The following is a 19999-nucleotide window of genomic DNA, read 5'->3' as shown; positions in this document are numbered from 1 at the left end:
GAATGGAGAGGTTATGGAAGGGGACCGGTTGAGCGGTTGAGCAGAAGTGTAGGGCGGAATGCGGACTTGTGATTGGATGGAGTGGAGGATGGATGGAGCGGAGGGGGTCAGAAAGCGGAGCAGATATTGATATCGGAGCGGTCGGATCAGGTAAATGACATAGACAGTTTTTTGAGCCACTGTACTTGTTGGGATTTTACTTCATCCTTAAACTTGTCAACAGCACTAGCATGAATCCAATAATCTGAATGAGCATTGCAAGAATCAGATCAAGCAGTTGTCCTATAAATGGTTGAGTCCCGTCAATGGATACCAGTTATTCGAAATTGAGTGCAGGCTCATTGTTGAGCTTATAAAAGCATGCAGGGCATGAGCTCAGCAGATGCCAGTCGACGGTATCCCATTTGAGTGCCCACTGCAGGCGCTTGTTCACACAATGAATGATTTCTAGAAAAGTGTCATATGCTGCAGAGAATTGCATTTTTAGGTATGGTCGATATGGAACCTACAAACTCAACATAAATAAGTGAACCTCCATGTAAACATTGTACATACATCATGAAGGTAACATATGTCGGAAATTTCCTAAGTCGGTTGCAATCACATACCTCTGAGACTCGGTTCCAACCGTATTGATACTGAGTCGAGACCTTCGCACCTGAGTTCTATTATTGGTACCCAGTAGGAATATTCACACCGAAGTTGGGACATTGAAAGTGAGTCATATTATTGATACTGAGTTTCGACATCATTATGTACCTATTATTAGTAATGATAATACATCAGATTCAATTATGTATTATCTGTCAATGAATCACGTCGCTGTTGAGCCCATTCAGTGTACAACTCCGTGTTAGATGGGCCAGCCAAGGGACATAATATCCCATATTAAACGGGCCAGTGGACCATGGGCCGATGTCATAATATCCTTGATGTTGATGAGAGGGCTGATGTGTATATAATACTCGATGGTAATGGATGGGCCAATGTTGCCACTATGTGTAAGGGATTTGATAGAGATGGGAGGGCTGAGATATTTGAATGATGTAGACTAGTGGGCAGATGGAACTGTTGATTGCATAGGCGGATGGGCCGATGGGACTGTACATCATATAGACAGATGAGCCGATGGAACTGTTGATTTTATAAACGGATGGGCCAATGGGACTGTACATTACATAGATGGATGGGCTGATAGAACGCTCAATTTGAATGATGTAGACTAGTGGGCCGATGAAACTGTTGATTATATAAACGGATGGGCCGATCGACCTGTAGATTGTATAGATGGATGGGCCGATGAAACTGTTGATTATATAAATGGATGGGCTGATGAAACGGATGGGCTGATCGACCTGTAGATTGTATAGACAGATGGGCCGATGGGATTGTACATTAAATAGACAGATGGGCCGATGGGATTGTACATTAAATAGACAGATGGGCCGATGAAACTGTTGATTATATAAACAGATGGGCCGATCAACCTGTAGATTGTATAGATGGATGGGCTGATGGGACTGTAAATTGAATAGACGGATGGGCCGATCAACCTGTAGATTGTATAGACGGATGGGCTGATAAGATTGTACATTAAATAGATGGATGGGCCGATAGAACTATCGATTTTATAGACCGATGACCTAGGAAGACAGATATTAACTCAGTGATACTGGACGTTGGAATGTGTTACTCGGTGCTCGGTACTCAGGCCTGAGTGGTTGGTTAAGGGTGGTCGGGACCTGGGACTGACTCGGCGTGTGATGCTCGGTGCTCGGTGCTCGACACTCAATGCTTACAACCTGATCGAAAGTATTCAATGCTCAACATTCGGTCGGGGCTCAATCGCTTTCTCAGAGGTATGGAATTTATGAATATACTAATGACCCTCCCTGGCCGATGTTTCACCAAATGGAATCTTTACCGAATCCATCATGGCCCATCCACATGAAGGAACACCTGCATAAATATGGACTGAATCCCTCATATACCATGCCCAAGCAACCCGATCCCCTGCTACTTCATGGACTCCATGCCTGACTATCCTTCCTGAAAATGCTATCATGACCCCGGGATCATACATGAACTCCAGCTGAAGGCTGGGCATGCTCATGCGAGCATTAGAATAATTCCCCACAGTTGTGAGAATGTCAAACCACTCAGGAGATGATAAGTGGTCTCTATGATATGGGGTTTGCCGATTAGAAATGACAGAGAGGGTATTGAAGACGGAAGCCCAGAGCTTGAGGGTCTCTGACATGTTCGGAAGGTTCTTGGTTTCAGCCGACTCACCGAGGCTTGAAAAGGCACGCATGCCTGCCCAGTACTGTCGAGGATGCATGACCCTGAGTGCTGCTGAGGCTATAGCTGCCGGCCTCGCAATAGCTTTGAGGATATCCTCGAAAAGTGGACCCTTCAAGGAAGCGGATACCTCCGGATCTGAGACAGTCTACAGGAGTGGTGAGTTTAACTACTGAGGAACATCGGCATGTCATGGCATCTAACCTCATGCCCCTGCTGAAACCACGCTGGGGATATATTGATGCATCCGGCAGTGATGTCACCATTCCCAGAGCCTTGACCGAACCACTCTTCATGAGTCCGCCAACTGCTGCCGACTTTTACACTTTTTTCAAGTGTGGGAGTCAGCAATTGCGAGGCCTTCCAAATTTCTTCCTGTAGTATATTCAGTATTCAGGATCCATCGGGCGATGAAGAATCTGAAATACCTGGGTGGTGTCCATGAGTGCACCAGGGAGATACCACATGATGATCGCACCGGTGACATCAAGAACTGTGGCAGGCATGTCGACAAACTTGGTACCCTCATGGCCAGGAGGACACCTGTCAAGCAGCTTCTTCTCTCTCTCTTCATTATGGCCAGTGTCCTTCGGGGATATCAATTTGCTGTATCTTGCAATATTGATCTGCATCTGAACTGTGATCGAGGAATCTGAATGATCAAATGGAAGATCCAGATCTGTAATCCGACTCACTGGGATTGTGATATGCTTTGATGAGGCGATCAACCAATTTATCACAAGCCATCACTAGATCGGTGTCTAGGTGAGGAGAAGGTATGACCGGATCCCCTCCCATCTTGTCCACATTGAATTTCTGTTCGGTATATTCACTCGCCTCATGGGCGACGGTCAGGGCCCAAGAGATCCAGAAGGATATCTCAATCTCGGAGTCTGGGGACACATTCATGATGATGGGATGTATTTGATGGTGGGAAATGCAATGGCGAGTATAAGATGATGCCTACAATTCGGCTTTAAGGTGGATATCAGATCCGGGGTGGCGGAGATTGCGAGGATCAGATAGGGCCACATGATGCATGATCTTGGTATAGAGCACCGATGACCGAGTACTGAACAGAGCCCCTTCAGTAACTTTGGCCTGTGTTACACGGCCACCTGAAGTTGAGATTCTTCCGAGTGACACGGCCATACGAGGTGGGCCTAGGTGCAAGATGGGGCCGATAGGGATGGGTGGGCCCGTGGTATTTAGTGGTCTCGATATTTATGGCTCGGCCCATGGGTAACAACTAAGAGGGCCCATACAGTGGGATTAGATATTGACAACCGGCCCAGGGTGGTGATGTAGAATTGACGGTCGGGCCCATATGGTGGTATAGAATATGACGGCCAGGCCCATATGTTGGTGCAGAATTTGACCACTGAGCTTTGTGTGGTGATATAGAATCGACGGTTGGGCCCATATGTCGGTGGAGCATTTCATGATCAGGCCCAGGGTAACCAGGTTATGTAGGATGGACAGTCAGGTCCATACAATGGTGTAAAATACGACGACCAGGCCCGGGGGTGATATAGAATTGACAGTCTGGCCCATATGTCGGTGCAGAATTTGATGACCAGGCTTCATGTGGTGATATAGAATTGACGGTCGGGCCCATATGGTGGTATAGAATGTGATGGCTGGGCCCAGGGTGGTGATGTAGGATGAACAGTCAGGCCCATACAATGGTGTAAAATATGATGACCGGGCCCAGGGGATGATGTAGAATTGACGGTCGGGCCCATATGTTGGTACAGAATTTGACGACCAGGCCTCGTGTGGTGATATAGAATCGACGGCCAGGCCCATATGGTGGTATAGAATATGATGGCCGGGCCCAGGGTGGTGATGTAGAATTGATGATCGGGCCCATATGTTGGTGGAGCATTTGACGATCAGGCCCAGGGTGGTTATGTATGATGGATAGCCGGGCCCATACAATGGTATAAAATACGATGACCGGGCCCCGGGTGGTTGTGTAGGATGGACAGCCGGGCCCATACAATGGAATAAAATATGCTGACCAGGCCCAGGGGGTGATATAGGATAATCGACGACTGGGCCCATATGGTGGTATAGAATATGATGGCTGGGCCCAGGGTGGTGATGTAGAATTGATGATCGGGCCCATATGTTGGTGGAGCATTTGATGATCGGGCCCAGGGTGGTTATGTAGGATGGATAGCCAGGCCCATACAATGGTATAAAATACGACGACCGGGCCCCGTGTGGTTGTGTAGGATGGACAGCCGGGCCCATACAATGGAATAAAATATGCTGACCGGGCCCAGGGGGTGATGTAGGATGGATCTGAAGAGAGCATTTGGTGACCGGGCCTAGGGCAGTAATGTAGAAGGGATGGTTGGGCTTATATAATAGTATAGAATTCAACACCCGGGCCTAGGGTAGTGGCGTCGAATTGACGGTCGGGGCAATATGGTCAGGTGCATCTTGATGATTAGGCCTGGGTTGGGCATGTGCCAATGATGACCAGGCCATATTGTGGTATAGAATGTGATGACTGGGCCCAGGGTGGGGATGTAGAATTAAAGGCCGGAATTTGACGACCGGGCCCACACAGCGGTATAAAGTAGGCTGACTGGGACCAGGGTGGTGTGGAATACTTACGGTCAGTCCTCCGTTGTCTGGGTTGAAATGTAGTAAGGCCCTGTCAAGTGTCTTCACAAGAATGATTGTATTAAAGGTGCAGTAATGCATTCAATTGACATATTTCTGGTAGGTGTTGGTGTTGGTATGTAAGGAGTGATGTGAAAGGACCGGATATCATTATATTGTGAAGAATGGGGGTGGGGTAGTATGAAGCCAGGAAGGGGGTCTACAGGTTGCCATACATAGGAAAATCGGCCTGGTTGTACTTGGGCACCTGGTATGTATTGAGGACGACTGTTGGTATGTAAGGAGTGATGTGAAAAGACAAGACATCTTAATATTGTAAAGAATGGGGGTGGGGTGGGGTGAGGCTGGGAAATGGATCTACCAGTTGCCATACACAACAAAATCAGCCTGGTTGTACTTGGCCAACTGGTATGCATGGAGGTCGACTGGATTGTATGTGGCATAATCCGGGTGGGGGGTTCTGGCATAGTTGTGCATGCTATCCCGGAGGAACCAAGCCCATACCATCCGATCTCCCTCGTCAATGCGGATGCCATGTCTGACTAGGCGGCTGGAATAGCTCACCATGACGCCCGGGTTGTATACCAGCTCGATTCCGAGGTTGGTCAACTGCATGATGGCATGTGGGTAGCTCCCGATGCAAATCAATATGTTGAATGCCTCGGGCGGACACTTTGGGTCTCTGTGGTCAGGGGACTGACGGTTGCACATGACAGTGGCACTGGTGTAGACGGAAGCCCAATGCTTAAGCAAATGATGCATGTCATGCAAGCCTTGCTCCTCCAACCAATGACCAAGTTAGATATGAGCCCTCACGGAAGCCCAGTAAAGCTTAGGGTGCATGACACGCAAGGTGGCAGATGCAAGGAGGGCGGGTCTCTGCATATCCATGATCATGGACAGGCGCCTGTCGCCCTTCAAGGAGGCAGAGACCTCCGGTTTGAACCCGTCATCCGGATCGTTGGGAGGAGGGCCATAGCACTGCCCCGTGTGAATAACTGTCGACAATTGGACAGCCGGACTCACCTCATATCCTTGTTGGAACCAGCAAGGTGTTATGTTGATGCATCCAGGAGTCAAGGCAGGATCCTCAGGAGGTCGGAAGTTGGACCCCTGGGTCCTCCAATTAGCCGATTCCTTGTTGATGACACTCTTCTTGAGTAGATCACCTATGGTGAGGGTGGCCATGTACATGTTGTTCTATTGGGATCTCGGTCAACTACTTTGGAAGGATAGTTTTGCGTGAGGAACTCGCCTGCACCCAGGGACTTAGGGCATTGGGGATGTACCAGAGAATGATCCTGTGGCCGGAATCGATTACTACCGAAGGGCAGTCCAAGAGCATCTTCTCGGGTGGAGGGAACCTTGCCAACAACTCCTCTTCTCAGGCATCTTTCATACCGGATTCTCATTTTGCAAGCGCCTCGTTGTAGCGGATGACATCAATGTCCAATTTGACTGAGTTCAGGGGATCCATAAGTGAGGGGATGCCGGAGAAGACACACATGGACTTACTCGGGTGTCAATATGCCTCAGCCATGAGCCAGGCAAGCTGACCGCACAATAGCAACGTGGGGATGTCCATCCCGGGTGGAGGGTCCACCAAGGATCCACCGGCTATGTGGGCAAGGAATTGTTGCTCGACCCATTCACTGGTGCAGTTCGTGGCATGCAAGGCCCAGTCTTTGGGTATCACAGGCATCAGGTTCATGCCATTCCTGAGGAAGGCAATGTGGCTGGCATAAGATGATATGATGTGGGACATGATGGGCAGGGTGAACGAGATGGCGGGTGATGGATGTCACTCAATTTTATTGACATGTCAACTGAACCTTGTGGGTCCAGTGATGCCAAAGGACGTAAAATCAGGGGATGTAATAGTGTGCATGTTTAGGGGCCGAGCGCATGGTGGCGAGGCCAAGGGAGATCTTGTGGATCTGTAATGAAAGAAGCATGGCACATGGTCGTGCTAAGTACTGCTCCCGAGGCAGTTCTCTGTGTCTTACAGCATTGCATTGCAATGAATGGTGACAAGAACTGGGCATTCACACACGCAACTACCGAAATTATGTACAACGATCTTCTACCGAAATCGTAGGCTCACTGATATTTGCCTGGCTCCTGCATCGACCGGGTCCCATCTAACAACTGCTGTGATGCCACGATGGCATCATGGAGGTCATCTACCGGACCCTCGAGGGCGGTCATGGCCTCCAAGGCAACATTTGCATCTTCCATCTTCCTGGAGAGCCATTGCTCGAGCTGAGCACCGAGATCTCCAAGATTGTCTTTGATGACCCGGAGATTGGTCAACAGGGGGTCCAGACCGATATCATGCCTGCACATCTCCGGCAGCAGCAAATATGCGGCCGGCTGATGAAATTGTTAGCGTGGGATAATAGGCGAATATCATGAGTTGGATAAAGGGAAGGGACTCACAAGCTGTTGCATGTGGCGTTTATACAATCGGATGACTTCTTCCACTGGGACATGGATGGGCATCTCAAACAGATGAACATCGAACTGGTCATTCCACCAACTGTAGGCATAGTTGGAGACGATCCGGTAGCGGACCATTAGGTCGCCTGCCATGTTGAATTGGTGGGTGTGGAACAACCGGAAGAGGCCATCGTCATCCACAATTCCCACCTGCCAGTGGGTGAGCATCATCACGACCTTGTTGAGATATTCCGGCAAGGCCGGGGAAGTGTTGCTAGTGGCATATATGTTGATATAGGGGAATACAAATCTCTGCGAAGTATGGGGGTCAGCCTAAAGAATACCAAATGGAGAAGTACCGTAAGGAAGCGGAGACTCACCTTGGCTTCCCAGACCAGATGCCGGACGAAGGTTCTTCGGAAGGAAGACGTTTGAGACACTTGGCTCTGGTCCAGGGCCAACCAGATCGCGGTAAACCGCGAAGTCGCATATTTGAATATGTTTGCGGCATCCCAAAGGGAGACACTGGTCGGGACCGAATTCGGCTGGAAGATCAGCGATGGATATTGCATGTTGATCAGGGCAGCGGAGGTGCAAGGGGGAATGAAAATACAGCCATTTAACCACCAGTATAAATAGGCAGGGAGGACCATTGTTAGGGCCATATGCGGTGACGGGTCCACATGATACACAACCGGGCCGGAACAAAACATTATGAAACCGCATTGTTTGCAAAGACCATGGACTACATACAAAAGAAGATCGTAGGGTAAATGTATTGCCAGGAACACCCAATGATGACATCACCGGTCGTGACTGAATGTTGGGTTGACCTCAACAAACTGGGCATGAGCATCCTCAGCCAATCGTTTGTACATCTGAGCCTGTCTGAGTGCATAGCACCTGTTGCCCACCCGAGTGGGGTCGCCATTCTGGTATGTTCGACCGAGCCATGTTGTGGATCTGTGCATGAGGAAATCGATTGTCCAACACATCTCATGTCCCATGAGGATGAACTCTTCTGCCCAATGATCGCGCAGAGCCTTGGTCTGAAGCCAATGCACCCTGTAAACTGGGTTCCGGGTCGACATGGGCCCAACGATGAAGTCCCGGGAAGAATGACTCACATTCATTCATCCAGTCATCACTAACCGAATCCCCTTGTACATCTAGGGACCAAAACCATGGCAGCATGGAATTTCTCTAACTGCGGGCATTGGGATCTGCAACGGCAGAGGTGGCTTTGAGGTGGCTTTTCTCCAACTCCCAATATTTTTGCAACAGCTGGTCTGCCCTGAGATTCTGGAGCTGGGCCCTGCATTTCTTGTAGATCATGCTGTTGAGGTCGATCACCCGTTCCACCGAGTGGACCTGGGCCCAAGCCCGGGTGGTCCTGGCTTGCGACTCGGCCGGCCGGACTGTGGTCCTAAAGAGAACTGCCTTGTCGGCCAGGTGCACTCTGATGGCGTGCAGCATGTTGTTTGCCTGTCCCTCCCTTAGGGTGATCTCTTGTCTGATCAGGCCCGCTACGCCCAATTCCCTGCATCTCTCCATTCCCAAGTTGGACGGGAGAGGGATGACCACTATTTTGGGTCTGAATAGAGCCGTCGGGTGACGGACTCCCGGTGCTCCATCATCATTGGTGTCTTCATCGCTGGATCCACTGCCATTTCGCAGGAACTTGACATCCATGTTGGGAATACAATGGTCAGAATCGTAGTCATCTCCGAGATACCTCCCTGCTGTTGCAACAAACTCGTCAACGGAGTGTTGCAGCCTGATCCGGTGATGGCCTATCTCCAGCACCTGATTCTCGGTAGGGTGTCTTCCCATCCTCCTGATGTCCATCGCCAGAGCGATCTGCGCTTCCTCGATGGTGATCCCAGATGCAAGCCAAGTGGTGGCTCCTAGCTGTGGTCTTTCTCCCGGGTGACGGATGGACGTCTGCAGTAAGTCGACCTCAACCTCCTTCTGGGTTCATGCTGCCAAGGTCAAGCATCAGTGCCACGACCGAGATATCTATGAACACATGAGACTTGCCCTTTTGCAACTGCACATCATAGATGTCCAGGGCTGATGGATCGTCTATCTGAGAGGCTTGTGCCGCTCTCTCCTGCGCTTCCCACCGCTCAACCATTTCCGGATCTGCTGCATTGTTCAATGCGTTGAATGCCTCAGTGCTTTCGGCGACCCCTCGTTTGGCCTCTTTGTATTTCTGGGACAAGAACAGCCCTGTTGGTATGAGATTTGTTTCAGGCATTAGGTACGGCATGACTAACCCATCTGAATCATCTTCATGTAGTTGCAGTTGTTCATTTGATAATTGAGGCATTCCTGTCGGTGCGGGGTCAACATTCCCCGGGCGGAAGGAGATATGATGTTCAGAGGCGCCCACAGTGTTTCCATGATCTCCCCATCTATTCTGGCGGCCCCTGGGATGAAATTGGATGCGTACCAAACATAGCACTTGTCTTGGTGGCCATGAACGTGCCACAGTCCTATCCCCGGGATAATGTCCATTCCCGAAGGAAGGCTGAGATGAAGGCTCTTGTCCACCCACTGCCAGAGGTGCTTGTTGTACTGGCAATTGACGTCATAGAATGTCAATGCCTGGCAAAGTCCATCCGTGTTGTGACTCATGGCATTGCACAGGGTGTAGTCCATGTTCATCTGTCTGCTCCTGAATGTCAACCTCCTACCTTTCGCCCTTTTGAAAATCAACCATTGAATTAGGCACAAAGCACCCATATCTGGCGCATGTGCACCCTCCTATTCCTGTGGCTTCTAGCTTGTGCCGAGATGCATTGGCCTGGTTCACCACCCTATGGTTGTTGCATTCGGACCTCTGTGCCGAATCCTTGGTGAGCCCGAGATGAGCCTGGTACCTGGCTCTGGCTACCATGAAGCTTTGCCCGTCGGTGAGCCAAACTTCGTCTTCCAGGTGTGTTGGGTGCAGATGCTCAGCTTTAAAGTTACCATCCATCACCAATGAACGTGAATACAGCCACTCAGGCATTGTGTCATCATCTTCTGTTGGTAAGGTCACATTGATGCCGGGCTGAGGACATGCGGGGCAGAAAAAAGCCAGCTCCTCATCTTTTGGGTCCTTCCTATCGTGACCGAATCCATTCCATTTCAGAAGCTTCAGCTGCTGCCATTGTCTGCTCACTCTCATCAACTCCCGGTATTGGTCCTACCGAGCTTTAGCATCGGGTCCGGAGGAACAGATGCATACATACTGGTACTAAATGCGGGAACATGCTAGACGTGATGCGCCTCAATTTACTGTAATAGTTCATTGCCGAAGTCCCGCACTCCAGGTTGTCCAGGATGAAATCATCCAGCAAAGCAAAGGTGCACGCAGTTTTTGGGCGGGTGAACAACGCCGGGAACAGTCCAATTTCAAACAGCTGCTTGTCTGGGGTTTGGGCGTCAGCGCATTGGCAGAAGCGAACCCACATGGTGTGAACGCCCGATGTATCGACCACCGTGATCCGTGTTTTTCCTACCACCGGCGAGTCTTTTGCATAGGGGGGATACTCCTCCTCTAAGAATACATCACCTGCTCCTGTGTCGTCGACGTCTTGGGAAAATACATAGTAGGCTGATGCAGGTGGGCCTTCACCGAAAGCATCACCGGCATCACATGCACCCAGAGTTCCTGCCATGGAGGATGCAGCAGATTGTCCCCCATCATCCGTGTCCTCCCAGTCCCAATAGTGGTGCGGGCAAGATTGTCCTCCATGCCCGAGATGAATCTCCACGCCTAACTTTGTCAGTGCGGTCCTCTCAAAGAAATCTCCATTCCATTGACTGATCCGGTGAAAAGGCAGCCGAGCGTGTTGCGTCCAGCAGCACTTGGTGCAGAACATCGGCTCGGCAAGACAGTCGTGGCACTTCTGCACTCCATCCCCATCGCACAAACAGCACACCCTGTCAGGAGGCGGGCCCTCCCGTTCAATCAGCATATCTAGATAATCCTCTGCCATCACCTTCCACTGCTGGAGATACTTGTTCAGACCCTAGGTATGTCATGTCAGGTGAGCCAGACATTGGTGAGGGTGAATGGACTTTGACTTGCCATGGTCTTTTTCTTTCTCTTGTTCTTCCATAGGCCCTGTGGAATTCGCATGGGATTGATGTCTCCCTGGTCATCATAGCCTCCGTCAAAGTCGTCGGAGAACCTATACATCAACCCATCCGAAGGCTGCTTGGTGGGAGACTTGGTCTGGGACGACCAAGCTGACTTGCTTGTGTTGGTGCGTTTGTCTGGCACCCACCAAGCTTTGAAGCCTCGAGTTGTTTTCTTCGGTCTCCATTTCACCAGGTGGACGGTCCCTCGAGTGGTGCACTCCTGCACCTTTGACTTGCCCATGGTGAGGTCTGAACTGATGGTGGTCGGGAGTTGATCCATTATTGCATCATGCTCCCTTAACAGGACCCTCGCTAAATCACCTCGTTTGTTATTATGTTGATGCATCTTTGAACAGCAATGATTCATCAGCAATTTAATTCCTTGAGCCATACCCATTTGAATAATGATTTACACCTCAGGCATTAGGATGGTCAAGGAAGTAGACATGCTTTTATATTGTGATTGTGAAGTTGATAGATGGTGTCAATGAATTAATATGCTCTATCATTAAAAGGTTCAAGAAAGTCCACATGCTTCTATGTTCTCATTGTATTTCAAAGTTCTTGGCCCAGCCCAAATCATAGGATGGTCAGCCCTGCTAAGATGCCCTGGATATGCTTTCAATCTTTCAAATCAATCCAAAGTGATCCTAGCACAAATGCACAACAATTTATAATGGGATTGGCCTGGACAATCACAATCTTGGTCTTGTTTGTCAAGGCCCAGTCGCCCTTAATTTACAGTGGCATGGATACCGATTGTCCAAAGGCTAAACAAACAAGCTGGCTCAAATTAAACCTCTCACCAGACACTTATATTTCCCTCCTGTCATCCTCGTATTCCTACATCTTTTCCCATGGCAGGGAACAACTTGGAGGCAGATGAAGAGGCTCCGAAGCAGCTGCCTTTGAATGAAGGGGAGGTGGCTGTTCTGGAGTCCTACCTTGAGCAATGGGACTCGATGTCGGGTCAAGAAAGAAATGTGGTCTGGGGGGATGCCACGATGGAGGCTCGGCTGAAGGCACCTGGCATGAATGCCAAGCTGTTGAAGTCCCGAAAGACGGTGAGTGGGTCTTGCCATATATCCCAGGCATTTGCTGATGCGGTCGCTGCACAGGTCTACAGAAAATGGCTGCAGAACCACAGAGGGAAGAAGAAGGACGCCAAACCTCCCATCAATCTTGGGAGGAAGTGGACATACCAGGTGGTCGTGGGGTCTCTCAGGAAGAAGGAGCTGCTGAAGAAGATTGAGGACGAGACCAGTGTGAAGCCTGGCGAACCCGAGATGATGAATCATTATGCCAAGTATCTGGCAGAAATGGTGAATTCTCTTACCGAGAAGGAGGTGGAGGAAGCGACCAAGATGGCTGAGGAGTGGAACAAGCAAGGAGTTCCACCCGAGGTTCAGGCTGACACGGCGAAACAAAAGAGCGACGACATTCTCTGGTATGTGGCCAGCGAAATGTTCAAGAAGGCCAGGATGCGGCTGTTCATGCTGTCGGCTTGGAAGAATGAGGACGGAAAACTCCTGGTGTCAAGGTGTGTGAATACACCTGTATGACTGAAGAACCAGATGTCTCAACAACCGACAGTCATGACTACAACGACGAGTTCGGCAATGGGGAAAGTTTCAGCAAGATAGGCAACTGGCAGGTGATATTGCCGGAGTGGGAGTCATATGTGTCAAAACAGTTCGGTGAGCATCCAAAGCATCGTTCGGGAGTAAACACGACTGATCGGTACGGGATCTGCAAGACAAGGAAGTGGAGGATGACGCTGTGGTAAGGAAGGGAAGGAAGGACAACACATATGTCCTCGAAATAGGATGCGATGGATTGCCCATCCTCCCAGACCATGGCAAGATGGATTCAGACACGCGGAAGGCTGTCATCCGAGCATTCCTAAATTGGCATTATCGTGAGGCAATCTGTTTGACTCTTTGGATTATCTGATGTGGGCGAGCAGAGGACTGCAGCGGCAGGCCAAAGGACCCAGTACCTTGGAAAGAGGTGATACCTAGGCAAGAAGAGCTCATCCCTCCGATGTACCTTCCAGAGGGACGAAAACTTCAGGAGCCATCAAGAATGAACTGGGAGGAGGCGACAGAACTGTTGGATTTCTGGTACAACCCACAGGAGAACATCCGGGACGTCACATTCGAGTTCTACGGCTGGTGGACCAAGGCCGACAAGGAGGTAAAACCTCCTATTGCCGAGGCAGAGGCAGATGCACCGGTGGATGGACAGGCCGAAGAGAATCCAGGAGGAAAAGCAAAGACAAGGGTATCGGCGAGGCGAAAGTCTGTTTTCCGGGCGATCATTCCTTCCGACAGCTCTGATGACGATGAGGACGGCCGGCCGACAAAGACAGCCAAACCAGCCAGGCAGCAGGCAGCAAAGACAACCCATCAGCCAAAAACTTGGGTTGACCCTGCAGACTCGGGGGACAAGTTTCATCAACCAGATTTGCTGGATGAGTCCTCAGATGAAGAAAGGCCAGCTACCAGGAAGTGCAAAGAACCTGTGAAACAGAAGGCAAAGAGACCTAGGAAGGAGGTTGCGGAGACACGCGGTGAGGATGAAGCTCCGGAGGTAGAGAGTTGCCCAGTTATGAAGACCTGTGCTCGCAAGCAGGGCACTGCTCCCACCAACAGGCTTGTTGCCCCCACAGCTCCACAGAAACCATCTCCCACAACAGATGAGCCATCTGCCTCCCGAGGAGTGCCGACTCCTTTGGACTGACCCAGGAGGGTAGGGCCTGCATCTCAGCCTGGTGGTGCATTGTGGCGCAAACCTGGTCGTGGACAGAAAGATGGTCCGGCAGTCGTCTTGCAACACTCTACCGAGAAAAACAAGCTGGGCGGACCATGCAGGAAGAAACGTGCTGCTGAAGATGAGTTGGAAGGATCACCTGCCAAACGCACATGCAGCAAGACCACAGATGTTCTCCCGAAAAGATCCAAGAAACCCAACTCCAGATATGCTGCCAACTTCGTGCGGTCTTGATACTTCCGAAGTCAGATGACGCCCTTGAGGCTGTTGGACTCATTTGCATATTGTTTGTACTGTATATTGCGGGTATAGTAGCAATTACAATGTCACCCCTCTTAATATTTTGTTCTCCCGGACATGAATGCATTACCGCTGGGTATTATTGCAATGGTTGGTCTTCCTTCCGGACCCTAACAAAATGTACATATATTCTACCGAACCGAAACCTATCTACTGCTCCGACTTCTCCAGAGATTTGATGACTTGGTCCACTGATTTCAACAGTTGGCGTTGAAGTTGGATCATGTGGTGGAGCCTGCACATGTCCATACCAACTGCGGTCACCCGATCCCGGGCCTCTGCGAACCCCCCGAGGATGCGCCGATTGTCCATGAGGATTTGTGCCGGTCCCTGAGAGAGATCGCGGTCATGGACTGCATTCTCGATGATGGTGTATACATGTCAGTCAGCTGTGAGATCATCTGCGGTGACCAATCAGGAGGTGAAAGGGCATACTCATGTCGCTGCTGATGGCTTTCAGCCGGTGGTTCTCCCGGAGAATAGCATCCTTGGCTTCATCATAACTGCGGCCCTCCCCATTGTTGGTGTCCAAGTCCATTGGGCCCAATGAGGCCGGTATGGGGCTGAGCGGACTCAAAGCTGTTGACCATACTGCTAACACCGGTAAGCATTGGGATCCACAAGAAAGACATAGACATACCTTGGTGTTCTCCCCACCCGAGATCATACGACAGTTCATCTTCACCCGTGAGATCAACGACCTCTTGTTGCATCGGGTGTTCACTCGCAGGTGTTGACCCCCACCCGAGATTGTATGAGGGTTTGTCGTCATCATCATCTTCTTCTTCCATCCAGTGTTCACCAGCAGGTGCTGGTCCCCATCTGAGGTCATACCCATGTCCATCGCCGGCACCATCGATCACATCTTGCTGAATGGGCTGTTCACCTGAATGTGTCAATCCCCACCCGAGATCATATGCCGGCACATTGTCTTCGTACATCACAACTTCGGGTGGTTGACCCGAAGTCACATTCGGGCCCCACCCGAGATCATACCCTGGGCCTTCTTCATCACCGTCATCTTCATCATTGTATGTTGTCAATTATATGTGTACAGTAAGAACTAACCAAAAACACTTACCTCCGGTGTTATCATCTACCGAGGGAGATGGGTTGCTGGACGATGCAGCGGATGGGACGTTCCACCCGAGATCGTATGATGGACTGTCGTCTACCAGCCCGTCGACCTCTTTGTCCAAGTCTGCAGACCGTTCAGGTTTTGATGGTTCGGACATGCCCCGGGACTTGTCAAACATGGCTGTTGAGTTGTGTGATGTTAGGTGAGTTCAGTAGAAGCATCGATAACGACTTACCAGCCAGTTCCTGAATCGACTCCTCCACCCCGGCAAAAGAGTGCTCATATTCATTGGGAGTCAAATCTCCGATGCAGCTGTCGAGAGTCTCGATCCGAGTCTCCGGACTCATGTCGTATCCTAGATCTGGTCAGCTCATTGCCCCCAAAGAACATCAAAAGATAAATGAATGGATGTACTTCTAAATTGCAGGTGCTGGAATTGTGACCACACCCTTGGGGGCTCCCACTGGTCTATGGGCACAAAATCACCCCACCATTCTGCAAGGGATGCCTTGCATTGAACTTCAGCGGATGACTTACCAGCCGAGGCCACGTGTTGCTGAGTAGTTTCTAGAGGACTCGAAAAATGCACTCGTCGGGTTGACATTGTGCAGTCTGGCAGATGTGTGCTCGGGTTCAGGAAGGACGAATTAAATAGGGACGGCAGAAAGGTCCACTGGTGGGTCCGCGGCAATGGTAGCATTATTCAATATATTGGTGGTGATAGAACAATGGGCACGCGGTTCTGGCAATTCCCGTGGGCATGCTGTGGCCGCAAAGGTTGTTCCTATATATACCTCATCTGAACTTGTGCTCCAACATTTTCCTCTGAATTTTTCATTCACAATCTGAACCCACACTTTACTCCTGCCGCTTATTTTTCACAATGTCTTCCACTCAAGATGCCAACGATGCTCTCGACCTTGTCTCTGACAAGATTGCCCAGCTGATCACCCGGTCGGAAAAGTTGAAGCAAGGTGATGCGGCTGCCAAGTCATTGGCACATGAGATTGCCATCACTTTGGTAAGTCTTCTCTTTTTTTTCATTTTTGACTTTTGATGACCCGGTCGATCTTCTTTTCAGGTTGGTGCATTCGCCCAATATGGGAATGCTGCGACTTCCTTCACTCCAAGGCTTCTGTCTTGCGCAGCCGAGATCCGGGACAACAGCGGTCTGAATGGTAAGCTGAGGGGTCTAACTGACTGGACGCAGATCTCGGACGATGACCCTCACATCTGGGTTCACCCCCATTTCCACAAGACCGTCAGCTACACCCGCCCAGCTGGTCCATCGACACAGGAGGCTCGCCTGGCTTCACCTGTCCCACCAGCTACCACATCGACCTGAGAGGCGTTGATGACCCTCTCCCCCATCCCTTCTCCCACACCCACACCATCACCACCACCCACCCCTGCCCCTGCCCGCGCCCCCAAACACAATCTCTTTGTGCTGGGTACAAAACGCAAGGCCTCGACTCCCGATGCTGAACCTTCGGCACCGGAAGGAGATGTCATCGTGGTGGTACGCGCACCATTGCTGAAGAAGCTCAAGATGGAGCCGGCGGTCCGGAAGACGGCGACACTACCGCCCTCAGTCAGCGATGAAGATGTGAGTGTTTTTTGTTTTATTCTAAAATATCTTCCTAACTTTGCATAGTCTGCCGAGGACACGCACCCCATGCACCTCTTCCCGACCCAATGCGAGCAGTGCATCAAGGACGACGTCCCTTGCACTGTGATGCTGGGCAAGAAGAACGGTGAGGTCCGGAAGTGCTGTCACAACTGCAATGGCAAGAAGACCAAGTGCGTCCGTCTGTCCGCAGAGCAGCAGCGCCTTCTGTGGGCTGCCGTCGCCCTCAAAGGGGTTAAGGCTGCTGCTGCCGCAGAGAAGAAGGCCCGGAATGGCACCCCGAAGAACAACACCCCCCCTATGCAGGTAAAATACAGAACTTGGTTGAGGGCACCGGTCAGCACACGTGCCACCTCCCGAATTCGCCAGGCACTCACTGCTGAAGATGATGCAGATGTGGAGGGTGATGATGATCCAGAACATGGTAAGTCGATTCCCTCATCACAATAAATCTTAATTAATATCCTTCAGTCCCAGCCGTCGTGCTCCCAGCCCAGCCCAGTCCGGTACCAACCCCCACTGTTGACAATGATGTCAATGTTGACTTCGCTCCTCCCAACAATCCTCCGACCTGCCCAAATGTCCCTGAAGCCCGGCAGGATGTCGGCCCCAACCCATCTGTCACACAGCCGACGGCTCTTGATATATTCAAGAGTGTCGAGGCCCTCAGCCAGAAGTTCGATGCCTTGCTCAAGACATCGGACGATTGTGCAGAGGCCTTCCATCAGCAGATGGACTCTTGGGTCACTGCTTTGGACCAAGACTGGGGCAGCAGATTTGCCCTCATGGAGAACAGGCTCCGGGAGGTTGAAATCAAGACCACCGACAACACCATGTCCATCGGACATGTTGCCAACAGCGTCAGGGGTTTGAGAGCCAGACAGCCTCTCGACGCTCCTCCTGAAGGCCACCCCTTTGGCCCGATACCCCCTGCTTGGCTCGCTCTACCGCTGGGTACCCATGAGGCCATCCAATTGGTGGACCAGGGCATCTCGGTAGTGGGGAAAGAGTGGACCACCATTTGGGATCCATCCAAAGCCAGTGGAGCACATGGCCCTGGTACCGCCTCTGCCTCCGCAGTTTTTCCTGCTGGCTCTCCCACTCTGCTGAGCGGTTCTCATTTGTCCAGCATCCCTTCCACCCCCGACAAGTCCGAGAAGTAGTGTACCGGTAGTTGTCTGGTAGTTGCCCGGTAGTTTTAGTTTAATCATGTATATTCATACATCCTTTCATTGACCAGCGTCATACAAATGTAATTCTGCCCACTATTTACTGGTTGTCCATAAGCACTGCATTCTCCAGCAGTAACTTCAGTATCATTTATCTTTATTATCTGTCTTGTAGCAATTCCATTGCAAGTTCAACTAAGTGTGCCAGGTTCCCCAGTTCAGCCCTACCTCCCAGTCATTCATTGTCTGTGTTGTTCTTGGTAGTAGATTCATGGCCCACTTTACATCAGGTTTGGTGATTTTTACCAGTTCCATCATACCTGCCAGGCCATCAATGTTCGGTAGTGAGCTCACCTATGCTCGGCATTGGCTTCAAGTAGATTGTTTTCGTCTAGGTAGTTATGCATACATACATATTAGGTGTACACATTGATCAGCTCTTGGTGGGCCCACCCGTGTCCACCGAGATTGGAATCCTATACCATGCATATAGCATACCATACTTGGCCCATCTGTGTCTACCGAGATGTATGTATCATGCTGTGAATTGCATATACCTACCATACCATACTCGGCCCATCTGTATCTACCGAGTTCACAATCCAATCCACCCCACTGGGCCCATCCGTATTTACCAAGGTCACAATCCTATTCACCTAACTGGGCCCATCCCTATCTACTGAAGTCACAATCCCATTCATCTAACTGGGCCCATCCCAATCTACCGAGTTCATAATCCTATCCACCTCACCAGGCCCATCCCTATCTACCGAGTTCACAATCCTATCCACCTAACTGGGCCCATCCATATCTACCAAGTTCACAATCCTATCCACCTCACCGGGCCCATCCCTATCTACTGAGTTCACAATCTGATCCACCTCACCGGGCCCGTCCCTATCTACCGAGTTCACACTCCTATCCACCTCACTGGGTCCATCCCTATCTACCGAGTTCACAATCCTATCTACCGAGTTTGCAATCTGATCCACCTCACTGGGCCCGTCCCTATCTACCGAGTTCATAATCCTATCCACCTCACCAGGCCCATCCCTATCTACCGAGTTCACAATCCTATCCACCTAACTGGGTCCATCCATATCTATTGAGTTCACAATCCTATCCACCTAACTGGGCCCATCCATATCTACAGAGTTCGCAATCCTATACGTCCAACTGGGCCCATATTAACTGAAGTCACAATCCTATTCACCCCACCAGGCCCATCCCTATCTACCCAGTTCACAATCCTATCCACCTCACTGGGCCCATCCCTATCTACCAAGTTTGCAGTCCTATCCACCTAACTGGGCCCATCCATATCTACCGAAGTCGCAATCCCATTCATCTAACTGGGCCCATCCCTATCTACTGAGTTCACGATCCTATCCACCTCACTGGGCCCATCCATATCTCCACCCTGGGCCCGCCCGCTTCAATCATCATGTACTTTCCCTTATCTCCAATAGCTAGCTATCATATACTACACAGCTGGCCCATTTGTCAGGGTCGGGTACCCTGATGCCTATCGGCCCATCGACT

At 50.6% G+C, this 19999-nt stretch overlaps 8 protein-coding genes across 8 annotated transcripts; 2 read left to right on the top strand and 6 right to left on the bottom strand.

Moving 5' to 3' along the window:
• Window positions 1-316: 316 nt before the first annotated feature.
• Window positions 317-585, bottom strand: EDB91DRAFT_1050721 (uncharacterized protein; the record flags this gene model as incomplete). The annotated part of the gene is made up of 2 exons (XM_041313552.1): window positions 317-505; window positions 556-585. Coding segments are annotated over 2 exons (219 nt in total), but the record flags the coding sequence as incomplete, so codon positions are not given.
• A 1627-nt stretch (window positions 586-2212) lies between these two features.
• On the bottom strand, window positions 2213-2924 carry EDB91DRAFT_1005763 (uncharacterized protein; the record flags this gene model as incomplete). Its single annotated transcript, XM_041312314.1, has 3 exons — window positions 2213-2449; window positions 2506-2672; window positions 2753-2924. Coding segments are annotated over 3 exons (576 nt in total), but the record flags the coding sequence as incomplete, so codon positions are not given.
• Window positions 2925-5295: 2371 nt separating this feature from the next.
• On the bottom strand, window positions 5296-6132 carry EDB91DRAFT_1246861 (uncharacterized protein; the record flags this gene model as incomplete). Its single annotated transcript, XM_041322722.1, has 3 exons — window positions 5296-5682; window positions 5755-5919; window positions 5965-6132. The coding sequence occupies 3 exons, from the start codon at window positions 6130-6132 to the stop codon at window positions 5296-5298; spliced, it is 720 nt and encodes a 239-aa protein (XP_041178665.1).
• A 906-nt stretch (window positions 6133-7038) lies between these two features.
• EDB91DRAFT_1246860 (uncharacterized protein) lies at window positions 7039-8030 on the bottom strand (the record flags this gene model as incomplete). Its single annotated transcript, XM_041322721.1, has 3 exons — window positions 7039-7311; window positions 7378-7689; window positions 7758-8030. 3 exons carry the CDS (start codon window positions 8028-8030, stop codon window positions 7039-7041), a joined length of 858 nt encoding a protein of 285 aa, XP_041178664.1.
• Window positions 8031-8180: 150 nt separating this feature from the next.
• On the bottom strand, window positions 8181-11791 carry EDB91DRAFT_1080806 (uncharacterized protein; the record flags this gene model as incomplete). Its single annotated transcript, XM_041315284.1, is given in 8 exon segments — window positions 8181-8449; window positions 8505-8546; window positions 8586-9348; window positions 9407-9609; window positions 9657-10057; window positions 10077-10570; window positions 10617-11399; window positions 11429-11791. The coding sequence occupies 8 exon segments, from the start codon at window positions 11789-11791 to the stop codon at window positions 8181-8183; spliced, it is 3318 nt and encodes a 1105-aa protein (XP_041178663.1).
• A 577-nt stretch (window positions 11792-12368) lies between these two features.
• On the top strand, window positions 12369-14253 carry EDB91DRAFT_1246858 (uncharacterized protein; the record flags this gene model as incomplete). Its single annotated transcript, XM_041322720.1, has 5 exons — window positions 12369-12575; window positions 12630-13051; window positions 13105-13208; window positions 13268-13429; window positions 13478-14253. 5 exons carry the CDS (start codon window positions 12369-12371, stop codon window positions 14251-14253), a joined length of 1671 nt encoding a protein of 556 aa, XP_041178662.1.
• Window positions 14254-14733: 480 nt separating this feature from the next.
• Window positions 14734-16265, bottom strand: EDB91DRAFT_1080804 (uncharacterized protein; the record flags this gene model as incomplete). The annotated part of the gene is made up of 7 exons (XM_041315283.1): window positions 14734-14936; window positions 15019-15174; window positions 15224-15604; window positions 15665-15841; window positions 15897-16016; window positions 16076-16156; window positions 16199-16265. The coding sequence occupies 7 exons, from the start codon at window positions 16263-16265 to the stop codon at window positions 14734-14736; spliced, it is 1185 nt and encodes a 394-aa protein (XP_041178661.1).
• Window positions 16266-16544: 279 nt separating this feature from the next.
• On the top strand, window positions 16545-18451 carry EDB91DRAFT_1246856 (uncharacterized protein; the record flags this gene model as incomplete). Its single annotated transcript, XM_041322719.1, has 5 exons — window positions 16545-16682; window positions 16743-16944; window positions 17008-17267; window positions 17316-17712; window positions 17760-18451. 5 exons carry the CDS (start codon window positions 16545-16547, stop codon window positions 18449-18451), a joined length of 1689 nt encoding a protein of 562 aa, XP_041178660.1.
• Window positions 18452-19999: the final 1548 nt, after the last annotated feature.

This window comes from Suillus paluster (assembly GCF_016628075.1).
Source record: "Suillus paluster strain FC165 chromosome Unknown EDB91scaffold_17, whole genome shotgun sequence".
Taxonomy (NCBI): Eukaryota; Fungi; Basidiomycota; class Agaricomycetes; order Boletales; family Suillaceae; genus Suillus; species Suillus paluster.
Note: the sequence above shows the minus strand (reverse complement) of the source record. Positions and strands in the feature narration are given on the sequence as shown.